Source organism: Eumetopias jubatus, unplaced genomic scaffold (genome assembly GCF_037043125.1).
Source record: "Eumetopias jubatus isolate StellerSeaLion01/CBP00866 unplaced genomic scaffold, mEumJub1_p1.0 scaffold_4, whole genome shotgun sequence".
Classification (NCBI taxonomy): Eukaryota; Metazoa; Chordata; class Mammalia; order Carnivora; family Otariidae; genus Eumetopias; species Eumetopias jubatus.
In genome coordinates, this window is record NW_028274810.1 from 134,171,120 (window position 1) to 134,193,056 (window position 21,937).

General features: G+C 32.4%; 1 protein-coding gene across 4 annotated transcripts in view; it reads left to right on the top strand.

Moving 5' to 3' along the window:
- CSMD3 (CUB and Sushi multiple domains 3) overlaps positions 1-6,563 on the top strand; it is a 1,163,243-nt gene extending 1,156,680 nt beyond the window's left edge. For all 4 annotated transcript variants that reach the window (XM_028122520.1, XM_088023099.1, XM_028122521.1 and 1 more), the window contains 3 exons: positions 397-484; positions 2,603-2,738; positions 6,404-6,563. In XM_028122520.1, the coding sequence (XP_027978321.1) occupies positions 397-484; positions 2,603-2,738; positions 6,404-6,563 (384 nt within the window). The remainder of the gene's footprint in view (positions 1-396; positions 485-2,602; positions 2,739-6,403) is intronic.
- The last annotated feature ends 15,374 nt before the right edge of the window (positions 6,564-21,937 follow it).

Below are 21,937 nucleotides of genomic sequence, written 5' to 3' on the forward strand. Positions count from 1 at the left end.
AGAAGGCCTGCAGGCATGCTAAACAGGAATCAAATCTACAAAGTACAGTTTCATTATATTTAATTTTTAATTGATCATTTGCTTTATTTTGTTTCATCATATCATTGCCCTTTTTTGACAGTAGGTTTCTTAGCCTGAGAAATCTCTGTATATCTACATCATTATATTAATAACAATGCCCTTTTTTCTAATATCCTAATTAATTAAAAATTAAAATTTTGATTTTGCTTATAATGGCACATTTGTACAATGTGCTGTGTTTTACATAGCAGGAAGATACAGAGTTAGGAACTCTGCATAACATTCATTTAAGAGTAAAACTGAATATTTATTAAGGCTGGGAAAATATAGCTGTGTCCAATCTTCAGATTTAATCAACCTTATAAATATTTTCAGGTTTCTGCTGAGCCTGATGGAGCTACTTATGTATTTCAAGGATTTATTCAGGGCAAAGATTATGGGCAATTTGGACTACAAAGACTAGGTAATGTATTCATTTTCATTTTCATGTAGTGCCTTTATTACTCCAGACATCACAAGAAAATACAGTGGATTCTGTACATTAGGCACACTTCCTACATTTTTAATTTTGCATTGTCAGGATTATACATTGATACATTTGATAGCCTTTTAAATAATTGCATTCTTCAGAATATTGATTCTTTATGTACCAAGCCTACAGTGCTTGGTTGTCGTATTTCTAATAAATATGACACACTGTCTTGCCCTTAGCAAGTCAAAAGGAGAAAAAGAGATACAGATATAAAAGAAAATATTAAACTAAATTATTTTATTTTATCTCATGAGAACTGCAGTACATCTCTTCAGTTTGAATATTGTTGCAACTTTCTTTCTCTTTCAAAAATATAGTGGCACTTTGAAAACTTAATGTGGTCTGGAAAGGGAAAATAACTTTGAGGAATGGACCCCTTTTGGGGGCTTTGCGCTATTCAGATATGTGAATTTCCTGTAGTAGGAGGCATGGATTTTGTCATTTTTCTCCCCAACTCTTCTAAAATATACACAGACATTTAATAGTCTTGCTTGAATATAATTATTAACATAGCTTTTGGTAGATTATTTTTCTAAGGTATATTGTCTCACATTATTATATTGTGGTGTTGATATATAAAGAATAAATTCAGGCTCTAAAAACTACTATTTGATGTTTATCTTAAAAGTTCCATTACTTTGAACTCTTACATAAATATTCTGAGTCCCTTGAAAAATAAGGTAGAAATAAGGTATTACCTTAACCTGGAATAAGGTGTCATTTAGTTGAATATAACTACTTATCAAAAAGGGAAATTTGTTTTCTCTAAGTGAACAATAATAATATGTCATTTCAGATAATGTCTTGCCTAAAATTGTGTTAGTTTTGAAAACCAGATAAAATATTCATTAACACAGTACATTAACACAGTTGTGTAATTTAATGCAAGATGTTTATGTAAGCTATTCCCAAAAGCATCTTGCACACTGTATGTCTAAAACAGAACCTGTAAAAAAAAACAAACAAAACAAAACAAAAAAATGAGCTATTTCTTTCTGGGGAAAATAAAAGCAAAACACAAAAAAACAACCTGTTCATTATTTTCTCCCCCCCAACCTTATCCAACATGTTAACAAACCTGATTCTTCTCATTTCCTAATTTTGCTAATGTCTTTGCCATTTACTCATCCCCAAGTAGAACCCTTCTCATCCTGTGCCCTCGTACCGCTTATCCTCACAAACAGGTTCTGTTGATTTTTAACTACAAGATGTTCCCCTACATCTAATTTTTCATGCTCTTCCTAGTGCTCTAGGGTACAATCAACTTCCATTTTTATCTGGGATGTTGCTATGACCTTTGAAGTACTCTTGCTTCCAGTCCAGATCCCCTCAAGTCCATCCCACCCTAGTCACTGTTCTAAGTTGTGTGTCTTATCACAGGGGCTTTTACTTCTAAACACCCACAGTTGTCCCTCACTGCAGGTAACTAACAAGTTTGAACTTCTTAGGATGACGTTTATGGCTTTTCAGGGTCTGGCCATAGTTTTACCATTTTAGCATCCTAATCCTACCACACTGATACATACTTACCTCTGCATCCTTTCCACACAGTTACCCCTAGTGCTTGTCACATCTAAACAGGCCACTCACCTTCCCATTTCTAGGCTTATGATGGTCCTATTTCCTCTCCCATCCATTGTTCTGCTGATTCTTCAAAGCCAAGCTCATATTGTATATTCTCCGGAATACATTCTTACATATCACCAGATGGAATTGCTCCTTCTCTTCCTCAAGCACATTGATCATTAATTCATGCTTGATGTCTATACTTACTTGTGTCATGGTATTCTTCCCACAATTGTATAAACTCCTCAGTTCAGAAACTCTGCTTATTTTTTATTCTATATACGTTCCTGGGAAAATGTCTTATAAATAGAACGCACTGTACAAACTTGTATGGAAAAGAGTTGAAGTAGTTTCATGAATTACTTTTGTTTCCTATGTACATTTCCTAGTAGATATCTTGAGAAAGAAATAAAATGATTGGTTCATAAAAATAAAAATCAGTTGTGATAAAATAAAGTTGATTTATTTTATTTTATTTTATAGGCTTGAACATGTCAGAAGGCTCAAATTCTTCAAATCAGCCTCATGGTACAAACAGTAGTTCTGTGGCCATCGCTATTCTTGTGCCTTTTTTTGCACTTATATTTGCAGGATTTGGATTTTATCTTTATAAACAAAGGTAAGTTTGTTGATTTCACTAACAAAACATTTCCAAAATCTTCATGTTCTTTTTACTACTTGAGTTCAAATTGTAACTTACATTTTTTTTCTGGGTTTTTGAAAACAAGGTGTGCCAAATATTGCAACAATTGTTAAAAACCTTATTTCCCCTGCCTGCCTTCCACCACCCCAACATGATAAAAAAAAAAAAAAAAATCACTCTGTTAATTTGCATGAACATTCAACTTAACCCTTACTACTTTTTCGTGTCAATTTCTTGGTACATACTTAATTGTATCAGTTAGTTTTGCGTTCTCCATAATGAGGCTTTAGAGATACAAAATCCAGGTTAAGGTTTAAATCAAAGAGGTGATGCCTGCTGCCAGATTTATTTTGAGAATTAGGAAGAAGTTTGTGTCCAAACCTCTTTAGTTCACATGACAATGCTGACCAATTACACCCAGGCAGACAGATGGTAAAATCCTCTAATCTTTTCTTCTGCTGCTTTTAGAAGATTATGCAATTAATATATTTCTTATATGTCAACTATATGACTATACATAGTATTAGTTTGTCTTTGTTTATTATGTCCATTACAACACCCCAAGTGGCTTTATCATATAGTTGTCTGCTATTTGGGACTATCCTTTATCAAGAAAAAATATGTAGGTAACTGGATAATTAAATGATTATTGTTACTAAATATATTTTTCTCAAAACTGATAATTTTATTATAAATTTCAGCTTACATTATCTAAAAATGGTTTATTTAATATTATGTGAATTTGTAATTATTGAATATTAGCAGCTGCTTAGGCCTTGTCAATATCAGATTTTATTAATGATAAAAAATCATCACTAAATCTATCTATAAAGCAAACTATTCTGATCTTTCTTTAAAAACTATTTTTGTGAAATATGCATAACATAAAACCATTTAAACCATTCTAGGTGTACAGTTCAGTGGCCTTTAGTATATTCACAATGTCATGGAGCCCTCACTGCAGTTCCAGAATATTTCCATTATCCCAAAAGGAAACTCTGTGCCATTAATCAGTCATCCCCCATTCCTCGCATTCCTGCCCTAGGCAACGGCTATTCTGCTTTCTATCTGTATCTGTTTGCCTATTCTGGGTATTTCATATAAATGGAATCATGTACTATGTGATATTTTATATCTGGTCTCTTAAACTTAACATAATGTTTTCAAGTTTCTTCCGTGTTATAGCATTTATCAGTACTCCATTTCTTTATCTGTCTGAATAATATTCCATTGTGTTTGAATGTATTCTGTTTAAATATGCCCATTCATCAGTTGGTGGGCATTTGGATTGCTCCTACATTTTGGCTATTGTGAATAGTGCTCATATATACACTTGTGCAAGTTTTTGTTTGGACACCCGCTTCAATTCTTTTGGGTATATACCCCAAAATAGAATTGCTGGGTTTTATGGTAATTGCACATTTAACTTACTGGGGAAGCACCAACTGTTTTGCAGAACAACTGCGCCATATTTTATTCCCACCAGCAATGTATGACCGTTCCACTTCCTCCACATCCATGCCAACACTTGTCATTTTCTGTTTTCTTTTCTCTTTCTTTCTTTTTTATTATAGTCATCCTAATGCATATGTGAAGTGGTATCTTATTGTAGTTTTGATTTGCATTTCCCTAATTACCAATGATATTGAGCATCTTTTCAGTGCTTCTTGGCCATTTTCCTTTGAAGAAATGCCTATTCAAGTATTTACCCATTTTTTATTGGGTCATTTGTTCTTGTTGTTGAATTGTAAGAGTTCTTTATATGTTTTGGAGACTAGACTCGGCACATATATGGTTTGCAAATATCTCTCCCTTTCTATGAGTTGTATTTTCACTCTCTTGATAGTGTCATTTGATGTATAAAGGTTTCTCATTTTGATAAATCCAATTTATCTATTTTCTTTTGCTATTTGTGCTTAGAGTGTCATATCTAAGAAACCATTGCCAGATTCAAGGTCATGAATCAAGATCAGATTTACCTATAAGTTTTCCCCAAAGAGTTTAATAGATTTAGCTCTTATATTCAGAAGTTCCATTTCGAATTAATTTTGGTTGATGTTGTAAACTTTTCTGAAACTTGATATTTTCCTTAAAGCTGTTGTTCAATATTATTTATAACATTTCTTTATATCTTCATGATTCTTGCTTAATTAGAAGAAAATGATGCTGCTTCTGGTTTTTATTGTGAATCTAGTTTGAAAAAAGAGAGACAAATGCTATCCATTAGAACTATGCCCCTGGCAAGAGCAAGTTGTAAGCAATATAACTGTATAGGTGATGCCACTGAAAAAAACTTAAGATAGCTTTAACAAAATTTATTGCCATACAAATCACCTAACAATTTTTAATACAGAGAAAAATTCAGAAAATGCATTAGAAATAGTAAAATAATATAATAACAAATATAAAATATGAAAAAAATAGTTGAAATTTGTAGTGTTTGATATAAACAAAGGAATTGAGAAACAGATCTATTTTAAGATATATCCATTTTAGGAATTAGGTCCCAGAAACAGGTAGGAGCAAGTCTGCTTTGTACCATAATGAATGTCAGCAAAATATGCAGTGGGATGTAGGAAACTAGAAATAATATTTGCCAAAGGAGAGAGAAATAAAAAAAGGAAGAAAGAATTCAAGACCAGCAGCTTATACTAGCCAGCCTAGAATCCATGTGTTTTGTTATGTAAAACCAAATGTTCAGTTATCAGTAACTCTTTGGAAACTATTTTCATGACTTAATTATCAGTATAGTCATTTCTTCCTTGAGATTTTGAATTTATTGTTCTAATGTATATCATTTTTAAGAAAATTGAGTATGTTTTTGGGATACTCCAAGTACCATCCTAAATTGGGCCTCAGTGTTAGTTGTCTGCTCATTCTGAAATCCTTTTTAATTAGTGCAGAACTGGCTTCTTCTTGTCCTTCAAGTCTCAGATTATATTTTACCTTCTCAGAGATGCTTTTCCTTATTACTGCTCCTAAAGTGGGTCCCTGTTACTTACTGTCATATCAACAGCTTTCTTTTTCATCAGAACAATTCTTGTTATCTATTTTTCTTATTTTATTTATTTATTTTTATTTTAACTTATTTAACAAATATTTATTTATTAGTTAATTATTTTCTATCACTACATTATGAGCTCCATGAGAGTAATGCCTTCCTTGCATTTTCTTTAAAAAAATTCTATATCCAATGCCTAAGATCATGCCTGGCACATAACAGATGCTCAGTAAATATTTGAGGAATTAATGAATGAATGGATGGATGGATGGTTAGTAATGAGATTTATATTTATCACCATAATTTATTTATATTATACATGCAAATTCATAATGATTATTATTGCATCAGAAAATTTAAATTTATGAAAATAGCCATAATACATTTATTTATACTTGTATTACTCATATTGGTACTGTACATTGGTATGTATTATATGTAAATAATAAAAGTCACTCAGGGTTTAAAAGTGACTGGTAAATTGTTTGAATTTGATGTGTTGAGCTTATGATTTCTCAATTAATACTTTGAAGTTACATTATGCATTAATAATGATAATTCAAGTATATTATGTTTGAGCTCTACTCTGCTATTTCTAGAAGAATGTTAACACATAACTAATCAGTGTTCTCATCAACAGGACTGCACCCAAAACACAGTATACAGGATGTTCAGTTCATGAAAATAACAATGGCCAAGCAGCTTTTGAAAACCCCATGTATGATACCAACTCAAAGTCAGTGGAAGGGAAGGCAGTACGATTCGATCCCAACTTGAACACGGTCTGCACAATGGTATAACTTGGCAACTCTTTGCCTTCTTCAGAAGCTTGGAAATCGACACACAAAACAGTGCACATTTAGTTCACTGCTAAACAAATTAAAGCACACTTTTCAGGACTTGCTGGGTCACCTTTTCCTGAGGAATGAGAGAGAAGAGTGTTTTTCATAAACTGGACCATAATTCTTCTTCATGTTTACCATGGAGAGTTTTACAGAAATTTGGCTGCACTCTGAGAGTGCTTACTCACAGTTTATTTGCTTTTTTAAAAAAGGAGATTATTCTAAAACATAAACTTATTTGCATATATTGGAGGAGCATCCACTATCAGTATTTCTGTGCTTTATAAAGTATATTAGAGGGACTGGGTTTAAAAAAAAAGATATAGGGTAGAAAATAAGAGCTATACTTACAAGAGTCAATAGATCACTGACTTCTCTTTAACTGTCATGAGCTACATCACACCCATGAGTCTGTATTTCACACCACTCTATCCACTCTCCGTTCTTGTTAATTGGGTCATTGTCTTCCTTATTTCCATGATTATTTCAGATTGAGTCATGCCCTAAGTGTTTAAGAGCTAATTTATGCCACAAAAGAAATAAGACTGCCTACTCTGATTTGACTCTTTCTGGTATTTGTTCTTCAGTATCATATTGTTATTTTTTCTTAGACGGTTGTCACAGTTTCTGCAAATGGCAAGATCGTTGTGCTGTTCTCCCAATTCCCCTCATTATGTTGTAACCAATATCATTCAGTAAGCCATGGGGCAGTGTTTAACACCTTGCTTCAGTCTGTTTTGTCACCCAGAAACCAGTCTAGCTGGCAAAACTTATCTATAATAATGATGATTTTGCAGTTATCTGAGACACCAAACTTACCATCCTTTACCACACTTTCCAAAGTTTTTGAAAGACCAGATAGAACCTATTAATCTACTATAGTTGGCTATGATATATCCTATTTTCCTTCCAGTTGAGACTCTAAATTTATTTCACATTGTTTTGAACTTTTATCAACAACGAGTTAGAAATATAAGATTTTAAGCTTTTAACTTTTATCTGACAGTGAGTTAGACATACATTTTGGACCAGTCCATAAATATAATGACTACAGAAAATTTACACTGTCAAATCACCAATATAAATTTATTTCCTAAAGTCATAGATTTTCCAAATTTTCATGTATTTTAAACTTTCTCTACTCTTAAGAAGCAAGTTTCAGATATGACAGGTTTCTTTCATCATCAAATTAAGATTCACATTGGCAAGTTATTGGTGGCTCATTTACAAATGTATCACAGCAGTGCCAGCATATTGATTTAATAGGCCATTGTCTTCCTTTTATAGCATGTTTTACTTCATTGAATAAATTATGTACCCAGTGTGAACTCTTTGTCGTTGTCCCTCTCAAATATGGAAAACTCTGTAAACAGTTTCGACTTTTTGTATCATGAGACAGAGTGCCTAAGAGAAATCATTGCACCCGGAAGCACTGCTTGGATCTATCTCTACAACATTTAGTGAATTTCTTGTAAACCACTTTGAGATACATTGTTTTGGAAATTCATACAATTTTCTCAACATTGTACTCTACTGACAGGATGCTGTTTTAAATTTTATGCCATCAGTTATTTATTCTTGTTTATTCAAATGACTGCAATAACAATGATTCATTCATTAATGTTAAGGTTAATACATTTAAGATCTTGTTTAAACAATGTTTCTTCTGCAACTGGCTACTCCTCTTATATTAATGCATACACTTTTGTAAAGAAGTATATTTTTATGAAAAAAAAACTTTGTAAAAGTATGATGTAAATTTTCAGTGCAATGTAAACAAAATAAAAATGGATAATTGCTTTTGTAAAATGTGTATTCTTTTCAAAATTGTCTGCCAGTGTACTGGATAGCAAAAAGAATGGACAGCCCACATTTATTTGGTATTTTAAAGTTGCCAAACTACATACTATATACTTAATTAGCAACATAATGATGAGACAAGGGTGTTTTTCTACTTTATATGTTATAGTTCCCCAAGTGTGACACTCTTTTAGAAGTAAACAGATTCCCACTAAACATAATAGTATCATAAGAACCTCATCTTAGAATTTTCCTTACGTATAAATATTTTAACATTACTTTCTAAATTTGGGTATGTCATGATTTCTAATATTTCTATGTTTCTGTGTTTTCTCAGATACTTATTTTTAGCATGTGTTATAGGTAGGAACTTAGTAATCCTTTGAATAGCTACATTAAACTAATATTCAAAAAGATACCTATCTTGCCAAGGTGTAACATGTAAAATTTTGTATTCAAGAAACTTACCAAGTTTCTATAAAATTCAAGTCACAAGTTATTTAAGTAATTTTATTAGAGAACTCTTTTTCACAAAATATATTGTCTTTATATTTCACAGCCTCCAACTCCAGCCTTTAAAAGTCTATCTCAGTTTGTTACACTTTCATTTAAGAAATGAATGCTTCTTGACATAATTGTAGTTTCTTTTTAAACTTTAACTGTATGACCTCCATCTTAACACTTATTTCATGTCTTCTATATTTTCCCTTATTGTTGTTTGTCCTTATTTTTATCCCTCTCTGTGCTTTTGTCTTCCTCTTTTTTGTACTTTTTAATTTGCTTTCTGTCTTCTGATATTTTTCTTAATATCCTTTCCTATTTTATGTCTTCTCCTTTTTAGCCTTTGGTCATTTTTTATCTTAATGCCCTTTATCCTTAACCCTCTCAAAAGGTAGTGTCAGTTTTAGTGGAAGTAATTTTATTTTTATTTTTTACCAGCTTTGTTGGAGTATAATTAACAAAATGTAAGGTATTTAAAGTTCATGGTGTGATGACAAATGTATACTTTTTTTTGAGGAGAATATTTAAGCTCTACTCTCATTAAATTTCAATTAAAGAAGTAATTTTAAAGAGCCTTCTTGTACTTCCCTTATATTTAAAACATTAAAACCAATAGGTTCCAAGGTTCCACCCAGGATCTCTTGATACTAGAGCCTGATGATAATGATTATGGAAATAGACCAAAGGGTCAGAATTTTTTTTTAACCTGTCCTTTTCACTTACGAAGAGAAAGAGAGAGAGAGAGAAGGACATATCATTGGCCAGAAGAGTCAACAAAAATAACTAAATGAAACTCTCTTAAAGAGATTAAGTGAATACATTGCCTGCCAAAGTATTAATCTGTGTATTGATGCCTATAAACTTAAAGCAGGAAAGTTTAAGTAAGGTAAAAAAAAAATCTGTTGATTATAGACATTCATGACTCTAAGAGATATTTTAGGATAAGTAGTTTGAAATTTGGCTGAAAAACTATTGATTTGCTTTTTTTTTTTTTTTAGGGTAACTTTGGAGGAAAGGGAATATTGATCCAAGAAGATATGCCTATTGTAAAAATCTGAGAAATATCTTTCTCTCACCACTACTTGAGCTTGGTATTCCAATTTAAGAACAGATTTAAAGTTACTGGGGAGTAGAAATGGCCACTGGATTATTAGATTTCATTCTTCAGTATACAAACAATGGAACTAGTGAACACCTGCTAAATATTCTCCCAACTTTTAATAAGTTCCCATGTGTAATAATTTTATTAGCCTTGAAAAAGAAGTATATTCTATATATTCAAATTCATAGCTCTAATTATATTGCAAAACACAAAACAAGAAATCTGTGGTTAAACTCTCATAAGATCCAAACCTTTCTTGTAACTATTAGCATACCTAGGAAAATAGGGATGAACCCATGTGCTTTGGCAGGACCAATAAGATATATATGTGTGGAGAAAAATATGGAACCATCCACATAGGATGAATTAGAAGGAACCTAATGGTCTTCCTCCTTAGCAAGTATCTTGACACCCTTGAGTTAAGATTGGTATCGCCTGAAGGAACTTATTAGAATGAAATATGTTATCTGGCGATAATATCGTATGATAGCACTATAATCCCAATAAGCAAATGAACACAGCCATTACAGAGCAAGTCAGTAAAGCTAGGATTCCTATTCTTCTTATTTTTAAACCAGGACTTTTTCCAGTCTATGCTACTCTTTCTAGAATGGTGTTTCTAAATACACAAAGCAAAATACAAAGGAAATTATAAATAAATAACAAAATAATTGCAAAAAACATTTTAAATGCTGTATATATGTAATAATCTGCACATGTATGAACTTATATACTAATACACATATAAATACTAATATATATGTGTATTTCTAGACTGATATATTAAATATGAGGTGGGGCTAATAATTTCTGTAATTTTAGAGTATCATAAACAATATTTTGAGATATTCATGACATTTCACATGACATGAAAATATCTGATTTTTATTAGTCACAAAATCAAAGAATTTTTGCCCAACTTTTCACAGAAGGAAAATAATATGTTTTAATTAAGAGAGCAGTGAAGATAAAGGTATAACTTTATCCCAGTGCAAGTTTCCAAACTCTCTGAATTCTAATGGCATAACAACTTAAAAACCCTGCCTTAGAGGTTGAAATTTACAGCAAGTACATTGTGAGGGGCAGGGAAGAAGACATTGGTTGTTCTCTTGAGTCTTTGGCAATGAAAACGGAATGCTTAATTTGAACTTTGGTTACCAAATAACAGCATAAAGTCAATGGACTCTAAGAAGAAATCCCCAGTGGGAAGGAGTGAGTATAGATAGTAAAATGTCATTAATCAATTTATTAATACACATATTTTCTAACTTTAAATATATGTATAGTACTTTACTATGAGGTATAATGGATACTTGATGAATAAAAATATAAGAAATGCATGGATCTTACCCTGAGGTAACTTAAAGTCTTGTCAAGTTATAAAAAAAATTCTTAAACTATATCTAGAAGATGCCACACAATAATACTGGGTGGTAACTATGTACATCTATGTATGCTTTCACTCTTTCACTACTTTCTGTTAATTAAAATAGACTTTTATGAAATTGTAAGTGAGATGTTTGACAAATTCTAGTCTATAGAATTGGATGCTACCTTTTTTTTTTTTTAAATCTAATGATTAAGGGGTATATAAGTGATTTGGGTATGTGGCATCAATACATATTCTCCAGAATATTCAGAATTTGATGGAGTTAATTTGAAAACTGCATATTAGGTTAATTTAATATCATGAGACACCTGGGCATTTCTTGACAAAATGATCACAACCTATTCACAATTTCAATGGGGCATGCATGTTTTTCTCTTTTATTTCACCTGCCTGTATTTCCAAAGAATCTTTATGAGTTGAAGCTTTATCTACCAAATGTCATTTTCAGTTTCAGTGAAGGAAAAGAAAAGCACCTAAAGTTTCAATAGAAATCAAATAAGACAAGACAAAGGTCAAATGTATATTTAAAGATATGCTATTTATTGGGTAAGAGAAATCAGTATTCTTTTTCACCTAGTAGTTCTACTAGGTTCTCAATAGGTTATTAAAAACAAAATCAGAGAGGGTGTATTTGACATGGTTTTCAAATTATGCACTATTTGTGTATGATGAAAACTATATCACTAGTTATCAGTGTGCAAGCAACATAGATATTCACTGACTTGGGATTGTATTAGAAATGATCATACATTTATAACTATTAAAGTCATATTCAAAGTTAATGACATGAGTAAGACTTTAATGTTCAAACAAAAACCACTATTTGTATCTCCCTCTCCTACTCCTTTTTCCTCTGTCCCATTTTTCTTTTTTTCTTCCAAATACATGCATATACAAACATAAATGTCTTGAAGCAAAGAAATAAAAATAAATAGTAGTTATGATTGTCAGGAGTGCAATGATTATAATGTTTGGTTGACGGTTTTTCCACAGTGTATATAATTTCATTTTAAAAATGGTAGTTTTAAATGAAAAAACAGCTGAAATTTAAAAGTAGATTTTACTTTACTGATAACTTTGCTTAGAAGAATATCCATACCTAGAAGTGACAGCAGAAGAGCCTGAGTTTAGGAGACCCGGGTCAACTGTGTCAATATGAATAAAAACCTAAAGAATTAAAAAGGAAAATATCTATATATAATAAATTGTTTAAATGCGTTAAAGAAGTGAGAATAAAATTAATAAATCTATTAATAATAGATTTTTTTGTCAAATATGGATATATTTTCACTTTCTTTTTGCTGTTTGCATTGCATCAAAATTACCTGGAATAAGAATATTAGACAAACAGGTAATTTTTTCTTGACAACTCTAAACTTCCTCTAAAAATGTAACTTAAGCCCTGAAAAGAACCTGAGCCAATATTTTTTTTTATTTTATGTATTTTAAAAAGTAAATACTTCTCCAAATAGCTGTAGTAGTAGATGTTTTACTTTATAAAACATTTTTTACATGTTAAAAATCTTAAAAAATACCTGACCAGAAGTTGGTGTTTTTATGATTATTCCTTTGAGTCTATGGAGTTGATGAATCTCTTTTCTTTAAAGCAATTACACTATCTACCCCGAGCTTTTTATTTTACATTGCATTTTTCTGTTTCTAAGATGTACTTAAAGTGTTTTTCCTTGAATAGTGTCATGTAACTAAGTGCAAAGCATCATTATTAAATGACACCAAAATATTCCTTAGCTCTATAAAAGAACAGAAACCATATTATTTGCCTAAGAATTGCCAGTGTTTTTTTTTTTTTTTTTGGCTTAAAAGACATTTTAGCTGTTTGTATACCTTCCACCCCTACTCACCATATGATGTAGTTAATGGCAAATTCTATCAGCAATTGATTTGGGAAAGCAAGTCCCAAATTTTTATGTATAAATGATTTGATGCATTATTTTAGAAATAGACTCCAGCAATACTTTATTATTTAAAATTACAATTTCACTTTCAACTCTCAGGATATGATTGACATTATGCAGATGGCAAAGGTGCATAAAGTATTTAGAGGATGAAAGTAAAAGTTGTATCAGTCAGTATAAAGTGTGGAAAAAATGTTTCAGGAATCAGTTAAGTTGTTCCAGGAATCAACAAAGCAAATTTATTCATAAAATAAATTTAATATTAAATAATTTTTAAACGGCAAAATTAATAGTTCTTCTGTAACACTTGTTTTGAAAATGCAAATCTATTCCAATGTGATTAATATATCAGGAAACAATTTGGGTGTAAGGGTATTTTGCATTTGCTTATACAAGACTCCTCCCTCCCCCAACCACAGGCAAGCCTGAACACAGATAGCTACAGCCATTGGAATCAATCAGGGTGGGAATATGCGACATACACACAGGCAAACACCCTACCAGCCACCTCACGTCACTATAAGTGTCATGGGACACTCCCATCTACATCTGGTGTTAAAATTGTCAGTCAGATCTCAGATAATTCTCCTTCTTCCACCACACAGTAACTCACAAGCTGCAATCCTCCCAACATGTACTTCCAAAACACACTCAGGTCTTTTTCAGGGTAAAGTGCTATACTTTTTGTAGTACATATGTATTTTTAACCACGTAATATGTGTATGGCTGTGTTAGGTGTAGTATCAATATCTCTCAGCAAAAGACCACCAGGAACACACGTATGTTTGAATAAGTTTGTTTTTTTCCCTTGTCTCAGCGAAGGAGAACACTATGGGCAGTCATGGTACATCTCAGTAACAGAGTGTTAAAATAGACCTATTTTAGGTTTAGGGCTTGTGACTTTAGTGGGTTTTTACAGAAGTGGGGTTTTTCTCTTATTTTAGGATTAGGGCTTGTGATTTTAGTGGGTTTTTACAGAAGTGGGGTTTTTCTCTGGATTAGAAACAGAGGCAATTCTATGTGTGGACATTTTACAAAATACAAAGGAAGAGGAAACACTAACCTGGAGTTTAGCTCTAATTGTAAAAAGACAAGTTACTCACATTGGTCACAGTAGGGGGATGTTTGGTCATTTTTGTGGACTGGATAAGGTATATGGTTTGTTTTTGTTCAGAGTGGTCTGGTTTTTGTCTTGATTTATCATATTCATCTAATATCGATGGTCTGTGGAGGGTCCACGTTTAACAGGAGAGCATCAGGAGACATCCACAGTGCCAGGCTGGCTAGCAGCCACACCAAGTCCTAGCTGATTGTATGTTCCAGGTCAGCTCCTGATTGCTGGAGCCGTTATTCTCTTTCTCAGATGTACTCTACTTTGAACTAAATGCTAATATGAGTTACACCAAAATTTAGGCTCAGAAAAAGGTGCAGGTTCTTTATTTCCTCTCTTAGCTTTAGTTGGAGGAATATGTTAGTTTATTTGCAGGACATTTCAACAATGTTATCAACTGAAATGTTTTGTTAAAATATTATTGTTATAAGGGATTATTTGTTATCTCACTGTACAGATTTTTATCAGAATTTACAAAAAATAGATCTTTAGTAAACTATGGATATTTCTTAATAAATCCCAAACAAATATTTAGGAAATATTTGCACAGCTTATGTAGGTATTGGTTTCATAAGAACTAGGTGCCCATTAAAAAAGGTGGTTGCAAATAAATATGTATACAGTGGTTAAAATCTCTATGTAATGAGTATGTGATTGTATATAGTGGATTTATGTGGGGTTTTGTTTGCATTACTAGCATTCCCAAGGGAACAACTTTTTGCCTACTTAAAAAACCTACTTTAAAACTTTTAATTATTTGCAGTCACCTAAAATTCAGCATATCAAAACTAGACAGTGTCCCAATTATGTGACATTTATTTCAATGATTTTTACCCTACCTGTTAGGTTATTCATGGCAGTAATGGGAGTGTCATCCCCAATGATTCCTTCACCTTCATTTCCCCCTAGGCCAGTGTATGACAATGTCATGTCAATTTTACCAAGTGAATATTTCTTGGATTTGTTCATTCTTCTCTCATTCTCCTGCCAATATCCGAGTTCAAAATAATGTCATCTTTCTCTTGGACTACTCAGTGCAGTAGCTAGCTAAGTGCACTTTTCACATCTAATTCTGTTTTATTTCTGATCTGTTGTCTATAAAGCATCATAGTGATGTTTCAAATCACAAATATTGTCTTGTAATAAGTGATACAATAAAGTCTGTCCAAAGTACTAATGAAGCATGAAGGAAAGGGTGATTAACCTTGTTGGATGAGGTTGATTATAAAATAAAATATTTTTAGTGGATTCTTAAAGAATGAGTAAGAGTCAAAAAGGTAGGTAGATGGTGATGGAAAAGGGTAGTAAAGGGAAGATTTCAGGTGAAATAGCAGCACATGGATGTAATGTAGAGAGAGATACAGGTATGCTAGAGGAAACTGTCGGTTAGAAATCCTGAAGCCTAAGGCACATTTGGAGAAAAGATAAAAAATGAAACTAGAAACTTCAGAAGTTCAAGATCAGGAAAGTCCCTGTATGCTATGCTATGGAGGTTCAACTCTTCTTTATACTGAATTGGGATCCAGTGGAGATTTTAAAGACAAGTAACATTATTGGGGGGTGGGGGGATGGGTTAGACTGGTGATGGGTATTAAAGAGAGCACGTTCTGCGTGGAGCACTGGTTGTTATGCACAAACAATGAATCATGGAACACTACATCACAAACTAATGATGTAATGTATGGTGATTAACATAACAATAAAAATTTAAAGAAAAAAAAGACAAGTAACATTATTATATTTTTATTTAGGGGAAAAAATGACTCTGGAAGCTGAGAAAGAATGCATGAAAGGAGATGAATTTAGAGTAAAACGTCTGGTTGGAAAGACATTGCAGTATTGTACTGAGGTGAGGAACCTGATGTAAAACAGCTCTAGTTGGCTTGGAGAGAAAGTATGCGTTGAAGCAATATAGAGGAGATGGACTTGGAAACATGCAGTAAAGACTGAATATGTAGGAATGTAAAGAAGACAACGGGTTAAAGAAGTCTAAATGGACTCTCCAATTTTCTGGTTTGGAGAGTGTGGATGAAAAATGGTAACACTGGCCAAAATAAAGTCCAAAAGAATGAATATGCCAGCTGATCAGTGTAACACAGGTCTTAAGCCCCATCTTAAATATATCGGGTCCTTGGGATTCATTCCAAAATTTAGGCTCAGAAAAAATTGCAGTTTCTTCATTTTGTCTCTTAGCTTTAGCTGAGGGAATTTGTGACTGCTCTATTAAATTCAAACTTTATAGTTTGTTGAAAACACATGAAGATTCTCCATTTTAACAATGATCTGAAGATATTATTGGAGCTATAGACAGCAATAAGAAAACATAGCTGTAAACATCCATAAATCTCCTTTATATAGCCTTGCAAACCATATAGAGAAATAGGAACTGAGTGATATTAGAGTAGGAATGATTCCTATCTAGTTGAATACCCATCCCTTAAACATGTTCACCAAAAGATTTATTTTCAGTGAAAGAACATTATCGGTTGTATGGCATAGGAAATCTTCAGGTAACCAGATAATTAAATAATGTTAAATAATTAAGTTTTGTAAATAAATATCAGACATATATTATATCAAATAATTAAATTAATAAATAAACGAATATTTTTTCAAGTCTTCAAATCACAGCTTACAGCTATGTATAGTATAATTTGTATTTACTCTTTTGTTAACATTTAAAATGAAGTTTTATATAGGTTTTGGTCCTTTCAAATTTATTATAAATCAACAGAGGTACTATAAGGGGCAATTTAATATTAGGCCAAATTAATAGACAAATACTATATCAAGGAAGAAAACACTCCTTACCATATTTATATTAAAATGGTTACATTGAGGTTCCTGCCTGGCTCAATCAATAGAGCAAGTGACTCTCGATCTTGGGGTTGTGAGTTCAAACCCCACACTGGGTGTAAAGATTACTTAAATAAATAATGCTTAATAAAAATTTTTGAAATGTTAGTGCCCTAACATTAAAAAATAAAATAAAAGTTACATTAAGTTATAAATTTGTTTCAAGTGGTAAACTGATGTTTGAGGTATCTGGATTAAAGCAAGTAGGTTCATTTGTTATAAAAGTAATTACTGGATATTTTCTATTAGCCAGGCATTGTTCTAGGTGTTGGGCCTATCTTCTTAAATAAAGTAGAATTCTCTACTTTTATGAGACCTACTCTCTTTTTAAAAAGTTTTATTTATTTAAGTAATCTCTACACCCCATGTGGGGCTCAAACTCATGACCCTGAGATCAAGAGTTACACCCCTTACTGAGCTAGCCAGGCGCCCCTTATGAGACTTACTTTCTAAGGAGTTATATAAGATAGATAATAACCAATAAGGATGAATGTCCAGGAAGACTCCAGTCTTTTTTCTGTTAAAAAAGAAAAATATGGAGAACAAGCTCTATCTGATGTCAGGGTTTATTATAAAGCTGTGATGATTAAGATGTTATGGTATTTCCATAGACCAGTAGGTCAAGAAACAGAGTAGCAAACAGGTACAGAACTACATAGGTACACTTGATTTGCAAGAGAGTTGGCACTGGGGAGAAGTAAGGGAAAGAGAGCCTCTTCAATAATTGGCAGCAGAAAAAATGATTATCAGTATTGAAAGAGAGGGAAAAAAAGGAGAGATTGAGTTAAGTATAGGGGCAGAGAGGGAGGGAAAGATTAAACCATTTCACATCATTCATAAACATCAACCCTAGAGAGAGTATAGATCAAATCATAAAAAGGTGATTAAAAACTTTCGGAAAAACTTTTCATAGTCTTGTGGTGGTAGGGAATGAATTCTTAAATAAATTAATAACTCTACTAGGAAAACAAATCTGTAAGCAAATAGAAAATTTGAACAAAAAACATGCAAGAACATGTTATAGAATACTGCTCCCAACAATTACAAAATACACATAATTTTCTCAAAGACACATGGGACATTTACCCGAGGTCCTGAATTAAGAACTTCCTAGCATTTAGTGCTATAAATTTTCCTCCCAATACTCCATTCTCACCTTCCCACAGAATTTGATATGTTGTGTTTTCATTTTTATTCGTTGCTTTCTAATGTTCCTTTTGATTTATTCTTTGATATATTAGTTACTAAGAAATGTGTTATTTAGATTCCAAATATTTGGGATTTTTCAGATGTATTTCTGTTACTGCTATCCAATTCCACTGTGGTCAGAAAGCATACTTCGTATAATTTGAATCCCTTTAAATTTATTAGAACCTGTTCAGGGCCCAGAATATGCTTTATCTTGGTTAAGTGTTCCAGGTACACTTGCAAAGAATATGTATTCCATTATATTTGAGTGCAGTGTACTATGAATGTCACTTAGGTCAATTTGGTTGTTATGATAAAGTCTTCTATATCCTTGCTAATTTTCTGTCAAAATTTTCTACCAATTACTGCAAGAATAATGTTTGAAATCATAGATATCTGACTATAGAAATTGTCAATTTCTATAATTGTAGAAATTATTTCTCCTTGAAGGACTCTCACATTTTATTTCACATATTTCAAAGTTCTGTTATTTAGGGCTTAAAGGTTTAGGACTGCTATGTGTTCTTTATAAATTCACTCTTCTATCATTATGTAGTATACTTTTTATTGCTAGCAATTGTTCTGATATTTTCTTTGTCTCCTTAACATAGCCATGGTATATTACATATCATGGCATATTTTTGCATCCTTTTACTTTTTATTTTATTTTTTAAACCAGAAAAAACTAAGCTAACTCTACTTTTTTTAAGTTTTTACTTAAATTCCAGTTAGTTAACATGTGGTGTAATATTAGTTTCAGGTGTACAATATAGTGATTCAACACTTCCATACAACACGTTGTGCTCATCACAAGCGTACTTCTTAATCCTCATCACCTGTTTAACCAACCCCTACCTACCTCCCCTCTGGCAACCATTAGCCTGTTCCCTATAGTTAAGAGTCTGTTTCTTGGTTTGCCTCTCTCTTTCTTTATCTTCCCCCTTTGCTCATCTGTTTTGTTTCTTAAATTCCACATATGAATGAAATCATGTGGTATTTATCTTCCTATGACTGACTCACTCAGTGTAACACTCCCTAACTCCATCCATGTCATCACAAATGGCAAGATCCCACCCTTCTTTATGGCCAAGTAATATTCCATTGCATATATATACCACATTTTTGGTCTTTCTCAAATCTCAGGTTAGGGTTAGGGCCAGTGAGAGGGTATGTGCTTGGTATCCTGAAGTTCAGAGACCAATCCCAGAGGGTTACCCTAAGCCTAACCCTGAAGAGGTCTCTGAAACTAGATGAATTTTAATTGGCCAACTTATGTTATGTCCTCTCACCTTCCAACATCTTCCACCCCACTCACAGCCAGAATAGGATGGGGATTAAGAGGTAAATTAGGTAGAAAAAATATAGAACACCCTGTTTACTGCACGCTGTGTTAAATTTGATTCAGCTACATACACACACCTATTTCTTCAATATTTTTTTCTGACAACTTTCCTACTTCCTCCTGTTACTCTCAGATCATTTGTCTTTTTCTATATTTAGACTTTAGGTCTATCAGTGATTCCAGAATACCTTTAGATATTGTTGAATTCTGATGGCAAAACCCATGAATGAATGATTTGCTGTATCAACATACTAAAAACTGAACCACAAAACAGTTTTCTAGGAGAGTCATATCTAGCTAACAATTGTCTCAACATATTTTATCACCTAGGTATAGATCTAGAAATTATCACACAAAAGCCTCAAAACAAAACTCCTTTGAAGGGAAATGCTTTTTATCCACTGGCAAAGTTTCCAGTAGCTGTGTGTTTAATTGCCATGTTCCCCCATATATTTTGAAAGTTGCTGCAGTCAGTTTTCTTTCCTTTGAAAAGTTATGAAAATAACCTAGAAGGACATTTAAGACATTTAACAATTTCAACGTAAGAAAAATACCACTAATGCTTATATATTATCATTCTAATTCAACTACAGATGAGAAAAAAGATATGCGACATCTCCCAGTAATTACACAGACTAAAATGGAATCATGTTCTGGCAATGGTCTTATGATTCCAGGTCAGATCAACAAAGTTTGTAGTTTGGTAACTGTTCTTTGAAATTATATTATGTATCAGAAGCACTAGTGATTCCACTAACAGCATTGTTATTTTCTCTTGAATTACAAGACTAGTTGTCTATAAATGTGTAAGTGAAATGTGAACAAAAAATACATACATTTTATCCTAATTTTTATCCTCTAAGGCTCTGGCTCCCCATCTATAAAATGAAGATTATAACAGTACCTACATCATAGATACAATATTAATAAATAATGAAAAACACTTAACACAGTGCCTGATATAGAGAAAGTGCCCATTGAATGGTAGTTATTATTTTCATTATGAAATTTGGGCTTCATATTTCTGAAATGTGGCAAAAAGAAGCACACCATTGGTAAAACCTCTGCAGAAAAGAACACTTCTGTCAAGAAATAGCAGTATAGTTTTATTTCAAGTATGCTGAAATTAAAAATCAATGTTGTTCATTAGAAAAGATATTTTTATTAGTTGATAAGTGGTCGTGGTTACAAGGCAATGATGACATAACTTAAAATACTTTTGCAAACCCCTATGTTTATTGCAGCATTATTTGCAATAGCCAAGATTTGGAAATAAACTAAGTGTCTGTTGATAAATGCATGAAAATTCACACACACGCCCATGCACACGCACACTGGAATATTACTCAGCCACAAAAAGAAATGAGGTCTTGCCCTCTGCAACAACATAGATGGATCCAGAGGGCACTATGCTAAGCAAAACAAGTGAGACAGAGAAACAAACACCACATGATTTAACCCATATGTGGAATCCAAAAACAAAAATGAATGAGCATACAAAAAACAGAAACAGACTCATAAATACAGAAAGCAAACTCTTGATTGCCATAGGAATTTTGGGGGGGATGCATGAAAAAGGTGAACAAGATTAAGAGGTACAAACTTTTAATTATAAAATAAACCACAGAGATCAAAAGTACAGCATAGGGAACATAGTCAATAATATCATAATAACATTGTATGGTGACAGATGGTAACTACACTTACAGTGGTGAACATTTTGTAATGTATGTAATTATTAAATCACTGTTGTACACCTGAAACTAATATAACATTGTATGTCAACCATAGTTCTATAATAAAAAAATTTATTAAGAATACTGTTGCTAAAATATGTTTGGAAACCATTAGTATCTCAGTTTTACATCAACTTCTCACCTGTAACAGCTGTCGCTTTATTCATTAGTTTATTAGGTTCAACTTTTCTGACCACTGTAAAACAAGGTACAAATTACAGAGATCCCAATAAGATTCAAGAACAGAATTTTAAATTCTTAATTGTGAAACAGAGCATAAGAAGTCAATTTCCCATGATTTTTACTACAATTGTATTTCTATCCTCCCTCCCCACATCATAAAAGCATGAAAAAATGAGTACTCTTCAAAGGTACAATGCGTTTTTAAAG